Source organism: Uloborus diversus, chromosome 8, assembly GCF_026930045.1.
Source record: "Uloborus diversus isolate 005 chromosome 8, Udiv.v.3.1, whole genome shotgun sequence".
Taxonomy (NCBI): domain Eukaryota; kingdom Metazoa; phylum Arthropoda; class Arachnida; order Araneae; family Uloboridae; genus Uloborus; species Uloborus diversus.
In genome coordinates, this window is record NC_072738.1 from 129588377 (window position 1) to 129610816 (window position 22440).

Here is a 22440-nt window from a genome sequence, read left to right on the forward strand (position 1 = left end):
ATACGCGTTAAACTTAAATTTACAAACATTAAAATCCTCCAGCTGAGTAAGTTTCACCTTCCTTAAGAAGTATTTTATTATTTTTTACTGCTTTGCCAAATTTTTTGCTGATTCTTTTTCTTTTCCAGTCAGTAGAAGCTCTGGTTTCACTCTGAGCAATGCGTCGTTTACACGGAGTAGGAAGAAGGAGAGAAATGTCCTACGGGATTTCTAGTGTAAAAGTGGCAACGTTTGTTCACTATTTCCAGAGGGCGCTGTATGTGCACCGCTCCCGACAATCGCAGCAGATCAATGTAAATGATGCTAAGTTTCTCATTTTTTTTAGAGGCAGCTATCAAAGCAAAAAAAGAAAAAAACTACTGGAAATTGGTTGTAATAAGGGGCCAATATAGTGGACGATGTACGGCTTTCGTCCACAGGAAGTTAGCGCAGCATTTTGATGGAAAAATTTATTTTATTTTTCATCACCAACTTGCCGAATTCGTCTGCTATTAATATTGCGCTGTGCGATGTTTCATTTTTTACGAGTGGGAATGTTTCTATTCCTGTAAATAATTGACGAAATGAGAATGTTGTAGAATTAATTACGTAAATCCTTTTTTTTAATTAGTTGAAAATTTCGTGACATATTTCGTGAACTAATTAAAGCGAAATAATTTTTTACTTTCACGACCTTTAACAGATAAAAATAAATGTTAATGTTCTATTCACTTAACTTCAAGCTGATATTGATTACAATAATTTTATTCACGTGTTTACTCACTGCTTAAACAGAATTGTTATCATTATTTTTTTATTACAGCATTTTTTTCGACAACCAAATGGAAAAAAAAATCGAGAAACCTTATTCATTCAAAAAATTATACCTCGGAACGCTTTTTTGAGATAGTTTGTGGGGTTTTCTGTTGAAATTAATCATGTGTATTTTTTAAATGAAAAAGGTTTCCCGATTTTTTTTCGATTTGGTTGTAGAAAAAATTGCAATAATAATTAAAAAAAAAACAATGATAACAATTCTGTTTAAGCAGTGAGTAAACACGTGAATAAAATTATTACAATCAATATCAGCTTGAAGTTAAGTGAATAGAACATTAACATTTATTTATATCTGTTAAAGGTCGTGAAAGCAAAAAATTGTTTCGCTTTAATTAGTTCTCGAAGCATGTCACGAAATTTACAACTAATTAAAAAAGTATTTACGTAATTAATTCTACTACATTCTCATTTCGTCAATTATTTTCAGGAATAGAAACATTCCAACTCGTAAAAAATAAAACATCGCACAGCGCAATATTTATAGCAGACGAATTCGGCAAGTTGGTGATGAAAAATAAAATAAATTTTTCCATCAAAATATTGCGCCAACTTCCTGTGGACGAAAGCCGTACATCGTCCACTATATTGGCCCCTTATTACAACCAATTTCCAGTAGTTTTTTCTTTTTTTTTGCTTTAATAGCTGCCTCTAAAAGAATGAGAAACTTAGCATCATTTACATTGATCTGCTGCGATTGTCGGGAGCGGTGCACATACAGCGCCCTCTTGAAAAAGTGAACAAACGTTGCCACTTCTTCGTAGTAAAGATTTATCTCCTTCCCTTTAATCTCCCTGGTCGTTTATCACGTCGCTGTGCAATGGACGCAGAACATGAGTTCACTTCGTCTTCGGTACCTAAACTATTTAGGCACCCAAAGTTAAATTCGCTCACCGCAGAAATTACTGCAATTTCAAGTCTTTTTTTACAAACAAAAGTTTCCTTTGGACACTTATTCCAAACTACGCTGTGGAAACTTTCATTACTGTTCTGGGTTTTGCCCGCTACACACCGAGATAGCAGTTCATTACTTGCCAGTCTTTGGTACACCGGCAAAATTTTTGAGACAACATCTTCAGCTAATTTAGTCTTCATTTTGCTATGTGGTTGGGGTTTCTCATTTCTTGATAGACTACGTTGGAAAAAGCACCATGAAGATGGACCTTTTGGACATTTATTGTGCTTCGGAGCTTTGTCAGTTGAAGAGCAATGGTACAGCGTTGCATAAATTGCTGTCTTCATCGCTTCGACATTTGGTGCATTATCTTTTATCGCCTTTCGATAAAAACTTGTTAATTTCTTGATTGTGTCCTCCTTCAGACTGCCTTCTTTACGACCACCAATAGTTATGCCTTTAGTAGACCACTCTTTAACTTTTCTTCGAAGCCCAGTCCCTAATCGCTTGGCAACATGGTTGATGCATTCTTCTTTTGTAAGTTTGATTTCAGATCCATAAAAGTTTAGCTCTGACAGATGCATATAAGTTTTTGAATCCCCATCAGAGAGAATACCTGTGTATCTCATGCCGCAAGTAGCGACAGATCGTTTCCATATGAGCTCTGCAGCTGCCATCTCCATTGAATCAGAAGATCCTGTATAATTAATACAACATTCTGGCTTGTGTCCCTCAAACCATGCATAAAATTCAGCACTTTCTTCACCAAGATCTCTTTTGGCAGTCACACATTCTGCACAATATTTCGATAGTATCTCGTAGTCGATTACTAGACCTGTCAATATATCGATCACGATCCCGATACCATAGAGTGATGTATGTCCACGTTTTTGCCACGTCCCATCAAAAGAAACAGTTATATCGATAACTTCTTGATTTGTGAGACTAGGGTCCAGCAGTTCATGTTTTTTGCGTACAATACTACGCGCAGTTTCAAGAATATTTTCTTTGAAAACCTTCTTTTCGTCATATAGCATGCGTAAACAGTTTGAAAATGTCTTTTTGTCTACTGCGTTGATCCCAATTGCCATTGAAAACACTTCCAAGGCTGCGTGCCCCCTTCCAATATTTAGGAATGCTTCTACAAGTTTCCTATTTGCATCAAAGCATTTTGTTTCATTTACACGAGGACTGGAAAACACCGAACTAAACACTTTACGACATGTCTTACAAATAAGTTCAATCTTGGTCGAATATCCAAATGCGCTTTTTGATGACACATCTAAAGAATTGGTAAAGCACTCATCGCATTTTACATTGCACAATAAAGGTGACCACATATCAGCACTCATAAATATGTAGGAAGAATCATCTTTTGCAGTGACATCAACATCATTAGAAGAGGAAAATTCGTGACTTAGCTTTTTTACGCTAGTAGAATTTTTGTTTACCTCTTTTAAAATTTCCTTTGTTGCAGAACTTCGAGGCACATTTTCATTGGTAACGATATCACAATTATCAGAATTATCATTGTTGACAGCTGACCATCTCTTGCTAATCCCAAGTAGCATTGAATCTTGGCGCAATATTGTACTTGGTTGGCTGAATGTTGGCGTACGATTTACACCCAATATTGGCTGAAGCTCGTAGGGGATACATTTTAACAATATCGGCCAATATTGCTATTGCAATCTTGAGCCATTATTGCATGCCGATCTAATGCCAATATTGGCGTTGCGTTGGCTAAATAGTGGCTCACAATATTGGCTGAAGCACGGAGGGGATACATTTTGACAATATTGGCCAATATTGCAATCACACTCTTGAGCCATTATTGCATGCCGATTTGAAGCCAATATTGGTTAAATAGTGGCTTCCATTATTGTTATTGTTATATACACTGCTGTCTACATAAAATGCGACATCAAGAAGGGGCAGTCAGAATGATACAAAATTTTACACTTGATGGCAACATTGATTACAAAATGAAAATAAAATGAACATTTCTTACTGGAAAAATCCCAAATGAATGGAGGTTTAAGTACCCTAGTGAATCAACTCTAGCTTGAATGTACAACACTATACAGTCGAACATTGAGGTATACTAGTCTCATATGATGTAATAGGTCAATTCCTATCAGTTAATGTAAAGCACTACTAATTCAATCAAACTCATAGATTGTTCAATTTACCGCCAAGTCATTCCAGATATGCTCAATTTGTGACAAATCATGACATCACGCAGGTCAGAAAAGGTGATAATGTGGGAGAGGAACCCCCCCCCCCCTCCCTGCTGTGTGTGATGGTGCATTGCCCTATTGAACACAAGTCTCAACACATGACAAAAATATACCATTAGGTTGTGATAATGCAGCGAGTCAATGTTAGAGGTGATCCTGTCCCACACACAATATAGCACCCCATAGCATCACTACAGCTGTCGATGTGGTGTGCTCCTAAAAAGCAGGCTTTATTGGGGTCGCATACACTTGGAGTAGGTTCGAGTTCAAATCGATTTGCTAGCAACCGAATTCCTGATTGCTCTCATAGCGATGAATCCAGATCGAATTTCGCAAAAATACCATTTTTGTAAGGTTATGGAGAACACGTTGTGAACTACCAAATAATGCTTTTCAGCGGCATACCCCACCCACAGCTGGGATGCCTCTATGGGTTGCAATCATGTACAAAACATAGTCACTTCTAATATTGATCCACAGCACTACGACAGGTCACCCTGCGGTCCCCATGACACCAAACTGCGTTAATATCATTATTCAGTCACATGTGTTGGCACTCATGGCGGGGCTCCCAGGAAGACACTGCTTGATCACACACAGCAAGGGTGTGAGGGGACTTCCTTTTACACTTTCTATGTCCAGTGCGTCACCCTGCTTTGTCACAAATTGAGCATATCTGGGATCACTTGAGATGGTAAATTGCGTAGACTATGAGCTTGATGGAATTAGGTGCACATTTCTAGTACCTGTGTAGTAGGATATCCTACAAGACTGATATGCTTCAATGTTTGACTGTATTACCTCGTACATTCACGCAATAGGTAGCTCGACAGGAGACTTAAACCTCCATTCATTTGGGATTTTTCCAGTAATAAATGATCAATTTGTTCTCATTTTGTAATCACTTTCTGATAGTAAGGTTGCCATCACGTGTATAAAATTTCATTTCACTCTGACTACTATCCTTCTTGGTGTTGCATTTCGTGTGGCCAGCAGTGTAGGTAGCTGTTACAGTTTAACCAGGACTGAAATTGTTAGGATTCCAACGATTTCAACGAAAAGGAAGAAGGAATTAAAAGTCGCTTTCCTGGAAGCTTCGACCACGTAAACACTGAAGATGACTGCCGCAGATGCAGTTGAAACGTTTGTGGTAACAACACTCAGACCACAGCAGAACAGCCCAAAATCTCACAACATCATCAATTTAATTCATACTAAAAGTGCCTAGTTATTAAATGTTGGTCAGAAAAAAAGAGAATTTCTTATGACTGTGCACCAATTAATGTATATTTTATTTTTGAATCATATAACTGTAAAAGTAGCTAACAGAAGAAAAATGAAACAGTCAATGCTAACTCCATAAAAATTGATGAAAATGTAAAATGAAATATAATAATAACATTGCTAAATATTAGTTACAAAAGTTCCTGAGCAGAATTCAGATTAGAGTTAATTCTCCCTCGACAAACAAATAGAAAATTTGTACACATTTGGTTTCATTGCAATTCTACGGTTGCACAGAAAGTAAATGTAATTGAAGTACAGTGCAAAAGTTGCTCAAAATCTTTGCTTGATTGTTTTCATTGTCATTCAAATTAATAATAAACTTTTCAATTTGAAATAACTGATTAGTAAAGTTATTTTGCAATATTGAACAATTAATGGTAGGAATTTTTATTCCTATTTAAAAAAATTAAATATGAACATCATTTTTAAGTACCTTTTTCTTTGACCCGGATAGTTCAGAAATAGCAACTTAATTTTGCAAGAATTAACTCCTTCAGTAAAATGTTTGACCATGTTTATGTAAATAAAGTAAGTAGATCTTTAAAATTTCTTTATCAAATACTCCAGCATATGTCTAATATTTTCACATAAACAAAAAGTATTCAATAATGAACTAACAATTATTGTCAAAGAAAAATAATAAGATCTATTTCACAAAAATGGCATTCATTATAATAAATATGGAAACAAACTACACTCAAACCTAGTTTTGTGTGGTGGATAGGGACCGCATAAAAAAATTCACTCAAAACTTCACTATTAGCTACAAAAAAATGCTTTTGTAAAACAGTCTCACTTGAAAATAACCAAAACTTACGAAACAACTGTAGGAATTTCTTCTTTAAACAAATTCAAGACACTTTTCACTTCAGAGTTCCCCGTACCTACCACTTTTTGTGGCTTAACCAGTTAGATGGGACTCTGAAGACAGCTCTGCTTTTGCAACTACTTTGAATCTCGCCAACCATTTAAATCCGCTTTTAAAATATACATCAGAGAACGATTCATCACTTAAAAATACTACTGAGCACTTGTTTTATAGACAAGTTAGTCAATTGAGTCACAATTTGATTGAAATTTTCATGTACCACAAAGAAAAAGGATCCCACAGAAACAGGTTTGAGTGTACTGCAAATAAGGTTTTTAAGTTTTTCTTTTTTAAAATGGATGTAATGTAGGTGACAATGAACAAAGAATAATCTGAAAATCATTTATTATTGATGCAAATGTAGGTTGCACTTATTGCAATGAAATAATGGACAAGCAGTTAGCTGTCTAGTACATATGTTTGAAAACTAAAACACATAAAAAAATACTTCCACTTACCATAATGAAAGGAAAATTTAAAAAGTTGAAAATGATTATTAAACCCTTTGCATTTTGGCTTAACTTTTGACATCACTTTTTAGCTCTGTATTGTCTTAGTTTTTATAAAAAATAAAAACATTTATTTTTATTTATAAACAAATAAATATTCCAAACATAATGCAAAAGAACTTACGGCTTACTTTACATGTTTTTCCCCTCACCTTTAAATTTCCAAATTCTTCAACATTATTAAATTTCAATCTATTTGATATCACTTTTAATAGACAAAAGAGTATGAACACTAAATTTTTTTGTGCAAAAGAGATGATGTGGAACAATTTATAATTTGTTTTAAGGTTGAAAAGGAACATTCACTAGAACAGTTTGATACAGGCAACGGTATAAATAGAATTATTTGTAAAGCAAATGGACAATTCCACGGTGTTGGACGTAGAATTTATACAACATTTATCAATAAAAGTTCAGATTTTCTAGATGACTGAGCCATTTTTTTTGCTCAATACTTATGCATGTAGAAACAATTAAAAAACCTACGAAATTTCTAGAAAAAAGTTCTAACTTGAAATATGAAAAACGTCATGGTGTTGAACATACATTCAAGAGATTCTTGACATGTCACGTCAAAAATAAGGGTTTGGCACAAAAAATTCAACACTGGTGTAAAATCAGAGTTAATCAAAGCATCTTGGTTTTATTCGACTTTGGATACATTTCTTGTACTTTATCAGATAGAACTTCAATTATTTCCGTAACAATGGTTGACGCTAAATAGTTTACACTACCTTTACTGCCATTTAATCGTACATGCTCAGCTGAAAATAGACCATGGAACTTAATTCTCATTCCGTAATGAGTCAAAAGTCTTATGATCATCAAAACGCAAGTCAGTGTAGAGAAATGAACTTGGTAGCATAAAACTAGTCCCTAAAACCTTCTTTCAGATTTTGCATTCAGACTTCTAAAAGTTTACTTGATTATTGTCAATAAAATTAGGTGTTATAGAGCATTGTGAAAAGGAATGCAGTTTTCCAGTAGAAATTTGAATTTTCACGGAAAGTTTTTCTCATGATACATTCTCACTTTTTCCCAGATTTTTTTTAGAGTTCCTGCCACATCCACAATGTAGAATCATGAAAATAAAACTCCTGGAATCTTCATCATATATTGATCCAGTGTTTTCAAAGTCAAATATCGATCCAGAATTTACTCCAGTTTCAAATGTTAGTTCAGAATTCTCAATGTTCGACGCAAATGTCACTGTTCGATTATGATTTCGAGTTTTGAAAACACAATGTCGATCCAAAATTTTCACTGTTTCACATCGTTTCAGCAATTTCTTCAATGTTAGATATCTACCCAGAATTTTATTCAGCATTTAATATTTCTTCAAAAAATTTTTGCCTTATTTCATTACTTTTATTCTGGAAGACAAAGTTCATCACTGCAAAGGAAAGCTTTCTCATTGAGTTGCTCCAATAACGCTTTTCTCTTTCGCTTTTTGAAATTTTAGAGTGGATTAGACATAGTTAAAAAAATTCACTGATGAGAATGATAAAATATCATTTAAGAAATGAAGGCAACAATAAAATTTTAAGGAAAGTATATCCGATATTCGGACAAAAGCATTTACCATGTGCAGCGGCGAGGAAGAGCAACAAAACACAAAATGTGCAGACAAAGTTGAAGTTTCTTTTTCGCCGGTTTTTAAAAAAATACAAATGCGTTTAAAGTGAACTCAAATAGCTCCATTTTTTGAGGACTCTCTCTACGTTCAAAATTTGTTTTAGCATTCTAAAACAGTTTGTGGAGCTTCAGGTAATCAGGCTCAGTGTTTAATTGCTCACTTAGGAAAATGAATCATTTTTCAGATTTGTTTCAAAATCGGTTGAACATCAAAGAGCCATCTTCCGCCCAATATTGGCTTTCCAGAGTTTGACCAATTTTTTGCCAATATTGTCTCACAGTCTAAATACAATAATGGTTGCGCATTGTTAAGCCAATATTGGGACAAGATTGTATGTTAATCTAAGTACAATATTGCTAATGCAATGAGATGCCAATATTGGCACAAGATTATCTGCCAATCTAAGTACAATATTGTTAATGCAATGGGAAGCCAATATTGGCTTAACATTGCAAAAATCGTGCCAATATTGGCCAAGACATTGCCAACGTGAACAATCTCACGCCAATATTGAGCCAAGATAAAATGCTACTTGGGATATTTGCAGCACAAGAACGAGATTTTTTTGATGGTCTTGCTTTAGGTTTCCGGTAACGTCGGTTAACACAATGCATGATTTCAAAATAAAAACAACCCTAATAAATAACTAGCAGCGGCTAATAACACATTAATTGTGTAGTTTAGTCCTGAAAAGGACTGTTTTTAAAAAAAATAAAGTGTCAAACTAAAAAGAATTTAACAGCAGAAACTGATCAAAACTCTAAAATACTATCAAGATAAATAAAACTACTTAATCACTTGTAAACAAATCGAATCAGTATAATCACGGTCACAGTTAAGTAAAACCGTTGCCAAATGACAACATAAAATAATATTTTAATTGAAAATAATAGGAAATATTATTAAAATTTGACTTTTCCTGCTTTGTTTACATCTGAACAGCTGAGTTGGACAGGAGTATGTCATGACAAATCGTTTTGTGTTCTAACTTTAAGCAGCCGTAACTTTGGTAAAAAATGCCCAATCGCTAAGCGGTTTTTTGAGTTAGGTAGAGAAATGTTTGAAGTACAACAAAACTCAAAAATCAAAATTTTGATTTTTTAGTCAATTTTCGCCGAATTCAAGGTCCACCGTCCCCTTAACTGTATAGATGCATAATCTTTTCCACAAACAGTAAAAATATTTTGTATTTTTGCACTACAGAACTTAACACTGATAAAAAAAAACGTATACAGTGGCTCCCAAAAGTGTTCGTACACCTTGACATTTTGTAGTAAAACCACAATAACACAAAACTAAATTCGAATATGAAGTCCAATTTTTTTTCACACCATTCCTATGCCATTCTGAATAAAACCCAGTAGTTTTTTTCAAAATATTGCCAGATTTTATTTTTTAAATTTGTCAAAAAATGAAGAGACAGAGAAAAGATACGCCACAAAAGTCATCGTACACTGAAATAGTTTCGAATAAATTCATAATTAAAATTATCATATGCGGTTCTTTTATTATTTTTGCATTGTAATGATACTATAAAGTCATTTGCCTTTAATTTTTTGTGTATTTATTCCCTAATATTCTGCTTATTATTTTAAAATGGCAGGTATGCATAGAAAACAACAAACACGATTCGAAATTTGATTTTTTTCCCTCACAGTAGCCGTAAATTTGTTTGAAATGTCTCTAAATTGGTTAATTTATGCCTTTGCTATACTGAAGTGCTTGATAAAATGCTTTTAAAACAAGATTTGGATCGAAAACAAGGTAAGAAAAGATCAACTGGCAAAGTTAACAAAGCGTGATCGGAGGTTTACGGTTTAAAAAAACATGAAAAATACACATTTCAGAATCGAAAAGTTTCTGCAGAATTGAATGAAACATTTTACGTTTAATTTTTACCTAAAATTGTTCGCCAATTTTTCTGATTAGCTGGATTAAATGGGACCTCTTCCTGCAGAAATTTTCTTGGTCATGCGAAAAACAGTAAGCTTACGCTTTCCGTCGTACAAATCAATGATAAATAAGCTCAAAAGGTTTTGGAAAAACGTCTTACTTATAAATGAAAATCAATTCAACATTTTGGGGTAAATTGTTGTATAATTTTAAATGGAAGAAAAAAATGAGGAATTTAATCTTAAGAACTTAGTTGGATCAGTTAATCAGAACGGTGGAGGTGTTTTTGTGTGAGGGTGCATCAGGACTTAGAAATTTGGAATTTTTTGGTGAAATAATTAATTATGCTGTTCATTTAAATATTTTAAAAAACAATTTTAAACTATTGACCCAAAATTTGGTAATCGGAAACAACTTTTTTTTTATCAAGATAACGATAAGAAGCACACGTTCGCGCTTGGTGCCTCAAAATTTGTCCTTAAGCTTAGAAATATCTCCTCAATCACCAAATTTAAACTTAATGGAACATATTTGGAGATATCTGGTGGCTAGATTACGAAAATACACCATTGAAACGAAAAGCGAACTAGAAACAGTAAGACTCGTAGTGTGGCTGAACACTTACTCAGAAATTGCACAAAAAAAGAAAGAAAAAACAATGAAATCTATTCTCAGATGTTTAAAAGCTATTGTTGTTACTGCATGATATTCTACTAAATAATAACTTAGTAAAAAGTTAGATTATTTACTAATTTTTTGACGTTTTTTCAAAGTGTATGAAGACTTTTGTGAGATAAAATTTCCGGCACTTTTTGGTTTTTGATTTTTTAAAAATTAAGTTTTAATGTTTTATTAAAAATTTTCATGTAGTTTTGTTAAAAATAGATCATAGATCTTATAATAAAATACTTATTCGGAAATATTAATTCTAACCAATCGATAAGGGCCTATTTCATTGAAAGTCGTAGGTGTACGAACACTTTTGGGAGCCACTGTATGTACAGTGAAGAAAGCACAATAAATAAATAAGCAAGTGCATAAATAAAAGTTTAAAGTTATAATTTTCGACAAAAAAACAGCCATTGGTATTTACTTTTTGCTGCAAAAATACATGTTCCTGATTGTTAAATGACTCGCAAACAATATGCTTGCGGATAATCGGGAGTTTACTGTATTTGTTCATTTTATCTAACTACAGTTGTATCTTTTGGAGTGTTTTCTTATACATCATTTTTTTGCAGGGATGAAGATGCACCCAGGCAAATTATAGATCCTAATGCCAGAAAGCCTAGTGGCTGGTTAGATGATGAACCAGAATTGATCCCTGACCCTAATGCTGAAAAACCCACTGATTGGTATTTATTTCTCTCTTTCTCCCCCTCTCAAGTTGAGATGTTTAGTCCATCACACGTATTTAAAACATTCTGTACCTTGAATATATTTTTTCTAATCATTTGTATAGTTAATTGAGTTAATATTTGAATGAAAAACAAATAGGATTAGCTTTAGCTAGGACGCTATGATTCTTTTAAGGGCTGGTTAATTCGATAAAATTTTCATATAGAAGATATTTCAGAGTGACTTCTTATGGGGCGCCCTAACTGTCTCCTTACAAAATTAGTCTCTGCTACTTTGTTAATGTACTTATAACCGTATATTTTTCTGGAGTGGGACAGCTTCGCCAAATTGGAATCTTTGTGCCATTCTGCTCTAAAAGTATCATTTTGTGGCCAAGTTATGCCTGCTTGCGCCCAAATCCCGGAAAAGAACTGCATTAAATTATTGATCGTCAGATCGGAGCCTCTTTTCATGACAAACACTGTAAAATGTTTCAGCCAGTGTATAATTGACGATCATTGAAAGTTCATTATCAATAGTCATTTTTTATGATCAAAATTTGGGGAAAGAATATTCCCCTAAAAGTTTCATTCACAGGGATCGCGCTAAGGATTTTGATTTGTTCCAGGGTTGGCAGGTTTCTGCCGAGGCGGTAAAAACCACTGGTAGAAACCGGTTAAAACCGGCATGGCAAAAACCCCTTTCTGCCACATTTATGGCAGAAACTGGCAGAAACCCAAAAAGTGACATAAATGCAATTCCTGACATACAATAGAAAATGTATAAGAAAAATAATTAAATATTAACCCAAATACAATTTATTTACAACACTATCACCATTCAAAATCAAATTTTACATTGTTTTCACACTGCAGCAGCCTGTAACAAAATAAAAGTTTTGATGCTGTTTCTAAACCTTACCAATTTCCCAATTTGTTGTGCACAACGGAGAAATTTGAAAAGAATCTTTCAATACCAGCAGAACTAGCTGGCGTTATCCTCAAAGAACAAGCAAGATTCACAAAACTTTCATCTATAGCACATTTTTTGAAACTGGATCACCATGCAGTATTTGGAGTAGTTGTTACAACGTGATTGGAAAAATAGGTTTTGGGAAAAGGGGCCAATTTGTTTTGTAAGCAATGGTATAAGGTACATAATCAGGGTTAATATTTGTGAGTAAAGTGCGGGCCCTTTCTTCTTGATTATATGATAAATTTACTGCCAAATACTTTGGATGGAGCATATAGGCGAGTAAATGATTATTAGTAACTGCTTGATTGATTAAGCTCTTTGAGAATAGCTTTATTCAGTTATATTAAGTGCAAAATGACAAGTTCTTGTATTTTAGAGTTTAATGAAATAAAATAAATCTGTATTTATTTAAATATTTGATAGATATATTACACTTTATATTAAATGCAAACAAAATAATTATTAACAACAAACTGAAAAATTTGTTACGTTTACAACATTACAAGGCTAAAATTTCTAACACATAGCAATTTTAACTATGATAAATTTTACTTTGCTTTGGAAATGTTAGTTTGTTATTTAACATATTTTTACACTAATTATTAAATAACTATTATATTAAGTTTTTGCAATGACAAAATGGAGTTATATTTTTCATTTTACTTAATTGCCTGTCATTAAGTAATTACTAGAGCTATTAAAAACGTTTTCTAGTTTTTGCCAGTTTCTACCAGTTTCTGCCGGTTTTTACCGGTTATAACCAGTTTCTGCCACTGGCAGGGCAAAAACCAGTTTCTGCCGGCAAAAAGCCAACCCTGATTTGTTCGCCAGTAAATTAGCCAAATTTTTAAAGTGTTAGCCAAATTTCAAAAGTCTTAGTCAAAGACTAAATTTTACTCATTTTAATGTATTTTTGTCTGCAGAAATATTTAATCAGAAAGTGAAGTATAACTTAATTTTTGACAATTTTTTGAGGATAATGACAGGGGTATATCTAGGAATTTTTGCCCGTTTTTAGGAATCGCAGAAAATTTTGCCCAACAAGTAGCTAACAACTGCTATTGTTGTTAAAGCAATCTGCAGGATACCTAATGCTGTTGAGACTGATTTAAATTGCTTAGTGGCGTTTACTTGCTGCAAAAAATTAAAGTCACATATGCAGGCAGCAAGGTTTTGGTCAATTTGCTGCAAATGGCCATTTGATATTTTATGTGCATGTTCAGTAGTGGATTTACCATGTGGCAAGTGTCACAATTGTGAGAGGCCGTCATGATATAAAGGCCTCAAAGAGGATCCAAAAAACACTTTTAAAATTTTTTTGCGTAAACAAAGGGTCTAATTAGAAGTGACATGTATAAACTGCTGCATAGCACTGGTAGAAATTGTAGGAAAAAGTTACTGGTTTACTTGAAACTTGCTTTTTGTCTTAACTAAAAGGCATTTTTTGTTCAAATTTTATCTCTTTGTCACACAAAAACATTTCACCAATCTCTTGTGTATAAGAAAACTTAACCTAAGTGTAGAAAATTATTTGAAAACAAAGAACCAAGATATGCTGAATGATTTACGGTTGCTGTTTTTGGGGACTACTGTGTTGTAGTTTGTCGTATATATTTGTACTTAACTTTCATAAAGCATAGTTCTGTATTGAAATCTTTTTGTATACTTGCTTTATATTAACTTATGTTTTTATGTCTGATAACAGGGATGATGAAATGGATGGTGAATGGGAACCTCCCTTAATAAGTATGAACATATTTTCTTTAATCCTTTGATTCTTATTTACTTTTGCATATATTTAGAATTTCAAAGATAAAAATATTATTGTTCTTGCAAACTTCAATCAAATAAACCATTACAGATAGAATGTATGATTTTCTGTTTTGCCGTTGCTTACTTTCTTTCTCCATTTTTTATCTGATGTAGCAAATCCCAAATGTGAAAAAGTTGGCTGTGGAAAATGGAAAGCACCTTTAGTAGATAATCCCAAGTATAAAGGCAAGTGGAGGGCAACCCTCATTGACAACCCAAACTATAAGGTATTGTATTTACTTTTCTGTAGTAAAGATATTCAATTTTTCTTTTTACAATTTTCAATTAACAGTTTGCATTTTTGATGTATGGGAAGCAAAACCTTTGTTTTGAAAGCATTAATGAGCAAATCTAGAAATATTGTAGAACAAGTTTCAAAGAAAATGTTGCATTCATGTATGGTTCTTTGTTATAAAGAATTTTTTTTTTTCTCGTATAAAGCAAAAATGTTTTGTTCTTGACAATTATAAATGCTAATGTTCGGTTGTAGGTTTGTGTGTGTTTATTTTACTTTTTTTTTTGCTAGTCTTCATTGTTGTAGAAGTTACAAAATGAAATGAAATTTAACTAATCATTAGTTTTTACTACATTATTTTAAAACTTTTGTCTATGTGCATGTGCATAGTAGTTTTGCGTTCAATGTAGGAGCATGCTTTTTATTAAAATTATGAAATGCTAACTTATAATTAGTAAGCTATCCCAGTTTGCCACCAATCAATAATGCACATGGTTTTGGACTAAAGTATCTTATTTTTAAATTTGAGAAAGGAAAGTTACCAAAACAAAATGTGCAGCTTTTTGAGCTGTGATGGAAGTTGTGATGCTCTTTTACTGAGGATTAAAAATGCATTTTACTTTCTCATCGTTTTGCTCTATGTAGCCTTTGAAAGAATTGGATCATAATTTTGTCCTACATACTCAGATGGAAAGATCTGTGGATTATCAAGTGAAAGACATTTAAAAAAAAATAAGTAAAATATTTATTCCCATAAAGGATCTTTCAAAAGTAATCAAATTGTGTGTAAGATGCAAATCCTCATATAAATAATAGCCAATGATCGAGTAACCCGCCTGTTTCAACAATGAAACTCGCGCCAGGGCATGATAATTTGATGATATGTTTTGGTAATGTTTAACATGCAAGGAAAGTTTTTTATTGTGACAAGGCTGAACTCGATCCGGTAACTTAACTGCTTTACTGGTAAGACTGTCATTCCAGGGGAATGAAGAAACGAAAAAGTGGTCAACTATGAACATTATCTACTAGAGTTTAGGGTTAGTCGATTATCAAAATATCACGAAACAGGCAATTGCTTCATTCAAATGTTGAAGCAATTTTCACCCGTCATACCTTGACAGGCGATTTTCTAGTTGTTAATATAATAATGTTTTATGCTGGCAAAGTGAAAAACTTTATGTCTCTTTTTTATTCAATTTTAAATTTTTTTGTAGGGAAAATGGAAGCCGAGGAGAATTTCCAATCCTCATTACTTTGAAGATAAATACCCATACAAAATGACACCTATAGTAAGTCATGCTTATTTCTTTCATTTCGTTACTATTATTTCCGAGCTGGCATATTGTGTTACTTTCATCAGTTTGTAGCTAAATAAACATCCAATTCTGCTTTGTTCTCTTAAACTTTGGCACTTAAGCATCTTGTCTGATTCTATCTTGTGAATGACCAAATATGGCAACTATGTTTCACATGTAGCTGAAATGTTGAAGTATCGTTACTTGCTTGCAACTTAAGTTGTCTATGACGTCACGATAGGAGGAAGAAAAAACAAGTTAACAGACAAAATGTCACACTTATACTAACGAACAAGAGGAGGTCGCCACCTGTTTATCAGCTGCTATTGGCTGGCGTGTTTGATTCAAATGGATAAAACCCTCCGTGCTGCTTCATTGGTAAAATTGAAAACATTTAACGATTGACAGAAATTATGACAAAAAAAGGTTACATATACATGGGTTTAACTAACTAATCCGATTTCTAAAGCGAAGAACGTAATTTCACCCAAATATCGGACAAAGCTCTAGAAACTATTTCCTTCGCTTGGCCTTGGCTCATTTCTCCATTGTCAAGTAAGCTTGCAGTCGAGTATAGGAAGCTTCCTGATGGGTTATATATTAATATTATGCAAAGAATTTTTGTGAAGGAGCTGCTTTTATGATGTGGAATTTTATGAAGAAGTCGCTTTTAAGATGCAGAATTTTGTGAAGGGGCCACTTTTAAGATACGGAATTTTGTGAAGGGGCCACTTTTAAGATACGGAATTTTGTGGAGGGGCCGCAAAGCGGACCCAATTTGGTTTTGCATCGACCCCCGAATATGGACAGCAGTTGGCAACATCAGTTGATTGCTCAGTAAATAGAAAAATTATTAGTTACAAAGCAACATTTTAGAGGGGGGAAAAAATCTAGAAGAAATCCAGAATGAAACTTCAATCTTAAATGAAATCTAGTTTCTAATAAAAATTATCTGAAAATAAACTGAAAGGCTTTAAAAGGCATTTCATCAACTCTGGCCATAAAAGACAGAAGGAACATCAGTTTCTTTTTTTCCAAATTATTATTATTGTTATCATTTTGTGACAGATTTGAATTTACTATACTGTGATGACATAAAATTCAAGAATCAGTAATGTACCTAATTCTGTATTCATGAGTAACACCAAAAGATTTTTTTTTATATTGAGTATGCTAAATGTAATGATTGTCTTTTATTTACCCCCCCCCCCCCCCCTGTTAAAAAATATTCAAAAAATATCGAAAGTTTTGTGAATTGGTCACTTTGATACCTGTCCTACGGATAACTTAATTAGTAAAAAAAAATTTTTGCCTTTTTTTGTCTAAGGTTGTTGGTCAGATGTCATTTTTATGCTAGTTTTTTTTATTATAAACAATTTCTTGTAATTTTTAGGCAGCTGTTGGCTTTGAATTGTGGTCAATGGTGGACGGAATTATGTTTGACAATGTTATCATTACCGATGATCCATATGTAGCTGAACATTGGGCTTCAGAAACATTTGATTTAAAAAAGGAACTTGCTGACAGAGAAACTGTAAGTTTATTCCATTCTTATTTTATTTTTCAATTTAAAAAGTATTTGATTCCAAAAGAAAAATGACAGAAGCAAAATTTATTTTGAACAAGGTTCAATTTAGCACAAAAAAGAATTCTAAAAGTAACTAGAGTCGACGTCGCCTTTCGTTCGAACACAATTGGTTGCTATAATAAGAGGTCACTAAAACGCAAGTGTACATGATAGTTTAATATGTATGTGCAGTTTTAAAATATTGGAACGACTTCAGTAAGTTATGCTTCATTTTAAGAGTGTTGAGAAACTAACACACACAAAGTGGTAAATGATTGTGGACACAAAATAAATAGTACTAAAATAAATTCGACAGATTTTTTTTAAATTAAAAGATAATGATTTACTTCCGGCTTTGCTTAAGATAAATTTTTTAACCATTAATTTTTATCTTTAATATATAAATATTGTTAAAGCTTTTATCTATTTTTGACTTTTCTAAAAAAAAAAATCTGTCATATGTTTGTGCACAATTTTTATCAATTCTTTGACACTTTCATCGTCAAAAAACTCTTTTCAGTGAAAATATTTTATCTTCAGAAACATGGATATTGTTAAATATTAATTTTTGAATACATAGAATTTAAATTTAAAACTAAATTGAAAATTAATTTTAGTCATTATATTGGAATGAATGATTCAGTTTATAGACATTAAAATAACATTGCATCTATAGAATAGTAAACGGGACTTCATACATCGGTTGCTGTAATGGAAAGATCGCAGTAACGGTTTGTTCTAATGAGTTGACTTTTTTTTTATGTATAAAGAAAACTTTGAGTTAACAACTGTCCGAGAAACTTATGTTTTAGTGAATTTCAGTTTATATTTTTTTTATTTTGAAAGCTTTCAAAAGAGAAGAGCTATTATTTTGGATGCTTTCAATAAAAAAAAATTAAATTTTTTTTATATATTTTTAATTTTTTTATTGAAAGCATCCAAAAGCAGGAAAAAAAGTATCTAATTGAGATTGCTATCAAAAGAAATGTTTGCTCAATCAAATTTTTAATCGAAATCAAGTTAAATTTAATAAAGTAAGAACAATTTTTGTGCAAAGAATAGAGGAGAGTGTTGTACCTTGGGACACTTTTCGTACGTCAATTATTTAAATCAAATTTAAAATCTAAAATTCACGTTAAAATACCCCAACTTTCTCTATATTTTTTTTTAATTCAGACAGTTTGAAAATAAAATATTGCCAGCCTTAAACGACTGGCAATATAGTAAGTAATAGTAAGTATAGTAAGTAATAGTTAGAGTTCCAAACTGTCCCAAGGAACAACATCCTATTGTACAATGGGACTCTTCATGATTCAGGAAATAGCCATATACTTAAACCAATTTTGCACCAAAAAAACAAAAAAAATATATTTTCATAGTAAGCAATTAAATTATTAATAATGAATAATGAATCATAAATAATGAAATAATATCTGTCTTTAAATGTGTTTAAAAGACTACATTCGATTAGAACATTTTCCATGATCCTAAACACATCTTAATTATTAAGAAAAATGCATATGTTGCACCTTAAGACCAGAGATGGGCAGATTCGTATTTGTAAATCCGAATCCGAATTTGATTCACAGCACCTTAATGTGTCAATCCGAATACGAATACATTCGTATTCACAAGTGTGAATTCGAATAGATTCATACTTGCAAATGTGAATCCGAATACGAAATTCGGATTCATACCTATGAATCCGGATCCGAATCTATTCGGATTCAGATCTATGAATCCAAATCATTTCTGATTCACATCTATGAATACGAATCCATTTGGATTCACACTTGGATTCACTGAAAAATTCAATTCAAAAGGCCATTATAAATAAATAAATGTTTGTTTGTACCTCGCTACAGTTCGAATTTTGGGTGTTAGCGAGTTTTTGGATGTATATTTATTGGCTTCAAACTAAGTAATTGACCCGAAAATGAACTTCCTACTATTTGGAACCCCAAGTCAAATACGACTAGATCCAGGTTTTAAAAGTCCATAAAAAGTTAAAAACCATGATTTTATGGTCATAAACGCAAAAAATTTCCGCTAATTTTTCGTACAGTCAAGGGCCCAAACTTGTTACAGTTTTGAAATTTACTTCTACTAGCATATTAATCATACGTTTTCCATTCAAACAAAGTATTCGATTTTCAGGATGTGCCTTGCTACGTCCCTTCAAGACCACGTATAAGTGTGTAGCTTTGTCCCTTTAAAAATAAAACAAAAAAATGTTCATTGTCTCAAGTTAGGGACCTCCCTCCCTAACTTGGGACACTTTTTATTTTGATCTTTGTTTCATGTATTCAGCAAAAGATTAATAGTTTGGGACACCGACTGTCATTTTAAAGAAAATTATTTTACAACCCAATAAAGAAAAAAATATCATTAGATAGAAATAATATGATCTTGTAAACTTTCAGCGATGATCAGAATGTACACGTGCCTCTGAAAACATTGAAGGTCTCCCCTGCCTTCTTAACTCTTTTGAATGTAATATTTCTGCTTTCCCCTCTTGGAAACATAAAAGCAATTGATAAACCCAAATAATTAGTAGCAAAGCTTATTTTTAGCTTTTAATGTTCCTTATTTCACATCATTTCACATTCCTTTTCATTCTTTCATAGTAACGAATTCATTCAAATGAATTAGCCTGATGTATACTTAGAGACTCATTTTCATTTGTAGACACAACAAATGTATTTTTTTTTTTTTTTTTTTGACGAAACGTTTTTTGTTTATGAATAGTTTCAATTTTTTTTCCCAATGACAACTGTTCTGTCCTGTTATGGTATGACATATTTATTGTCATCAAAATATCACTGAATTTATAAAATTTTGTATCCATACACTTTTATTTTAATACAATTATGCAGTTTTTTTCCTCAATATTCTTTATACACACTATTTATGGTTTAATTCCTTAACTTGGAACATTGTCCCAAGTGTGGAACATATTTGCAATTTCTCAAATTTATGAATAAATAAATTCAACTGAATTAGTTGGGTGCAAATGAATTTGCCCAAAAGAGACACAGGTACAAAATCGAGATGAATTGTGAAACGAATTCAAACTAATGCTGCTCAGTTAGCGTAGATTACCAAAGTTATTTCCATACTAAAAAATTGCATTTTTTTTTAAAACGAATTGTGAAACGAATTCAAACTAATGCTGCTTAGTTAGCGTAGATTACCAAAGTTATTTCCATACTAAAAAATTGCATATTTTTTCGAAACGAATTGTGAAACGAATTCAAACTAATGCTGCTCAGTTTGCGTAGGTAACCAAAATTATTTCCATACTTAAAAATTGCATATTTTTTTGAAATTTTCAAACTCATAAAAATAGCCCATAAAACTGATACATCAAAGTTCAACTCACATAGCCTGCCAAGTATGGGCACTTGACTAACAAATTAGTATTATGATCAAGTTTATCAACCTTTCAATCAAGTTAGCGTTTTCATTATATTTACTTGTGAGTTTACTAACCAAATATTTCACAAAAAACAGAAAATGCGAGAAAAAAAGGTAGATATCACATTTTGCGTTGCCAAGGGGACGGGAAGATACTGTTATACAGTGTGTGTTCATTATATCAAGGGTTTATGAATTCAAAATTGTGATTTCATAAGATTCTCACATACACAATAGTGTTAACATCACACAGCAACATCAGATTGAAACATCACATGAATAATCTGTGGTAAAATTATGTAAACAAATCAAAGTTTCAATTTGCATTACTTTGGTAGAATTCCACTTTTAAAATTTTTGGACCCATAACAATATCGTCATTTTTCTTCAGAAATTCACTAGCACCCAAAACTCGACCTGTAGCGAGGTATAGACAGACATTTATTTATTTATATTGAGCTTTTGAATTGAATTTTTCAGTGAATCCAAGTGTGAATCCAAATGGATTCGTGTTCACAGATGTGAATCAGAAATGATTTGGATTCATAGGTCTGAATCTGAACAGATTCGGATTCATAGGTATGAATCCGAATTTCGTATTCGGATTCACACTTGCAAATATGAATCTATTCGAATTCACACTTGTGAATACGAATGTATTCGTATTCGGATTGACACATTAAGGTACTGTGAATCGGATTCGGATTTACGAATTCGAATCTGCCCATCTCTGTTTAAGACATCTCCTAAGGTATGATATGTTTGGCTGTCCCAAGGTACAATCACCCCGTGGTTTAAGAAAAACCAAAGTGGTGTTCAATTTAGATGCACTATCAGTTGTTTAAATTATTTCTCTTTTATAACAAAGTTGATTGGTTTTACAAATACAAAGACAGAAAATGAAATAAAAATGAAAAAATATTTAATTTAAAGTAGTGAAATTTTCTTTCTCTCACAAAATTATAAATTTAACTCTTTTGATGCTGATCTTTACTACGGCACCATTTAGTGGTGAAGATTACTATTGGAGATTACAAAAAACATTTACTGAATATATCATGCCTTGCCTTCAATCTTCGAGTTGAACCGAACCATTGCTTCGGTCACTCGTCTGGTGTGCTAATTCTATATTAGCTACCAGTTTGTTTGGCACTCTTGGCTTCCTTAAGAGGTTTTCCATCTCCAGCTCAGTCACTTTCCTATGCCGGGCTGATGAGTGCTAATAAGCACGAAACTGCAGTCCTCGGCTGAAAATGACTGAGCTGGCGGTGTATTTCATGTACAAAAAACATTGCTGCTAAAAACAGATACTTTGAAATTAGCAGTGTCCTAAGGTACAAGCATCCCAAGGTACAACACTTTCCCCTACCTCACAAAGGCATATGAAAGTTCAATTGAAAAATTTGAGTGAGAGTTTTAATGAAGAGTATTTTATTTTCAGTCATGGGGGAAAAAAAAGCATTTGATTTGAAATGTAAAATGCTTACTGTACTGTGTATATCAAATTTAAAAGGATTTAGTAGTTAAATTTAGTAAGTTTTCTGAATTATCCCTGTCTTTTTTTTAATTAATATGCAGTGATATCAGTGTACATAAAATTTTAAAACTAATGTAGATAATTTTGATTTTGCATCTACTTTAGCAAATTGATTTAATT

At 32.5% G+C, this 22440-nt stretch overlaps 1 protein-coding gene across 1 annotated transcript in view; it reads left to right on the plus strand.

The window, feature by feature from the left end:
* Positions 1 to 22440, plus strand: part of LOC129227309 (calnexin-like) — a 60015-nt gene that overhangs the window by 25222 nt on the left and 12353 nt on the right. The window contains exons 12-16 of the mRNA XM_054861850.1: positions 11383 to 11496; positions 14160 to 14200; positions 14381 to 14493; positions 15719 to 15793; positions 17193 to 17333. Of these exons, the coding sequence (XP_054717825.1) occupies positions 11383 to 11496; positions 14160 to 14200; positions 14381 to 14493; positions 15719 to 15793; positions 17193 to 17333 (484 nt within the window). The remainder of the gene's footprint in view (positions 1 to 11382; positions 11497 to 14159; positions 14201 to 14380; positions 14494 to 15718; positions 15794 to 17192; positions 17334 to 22440) is intronic.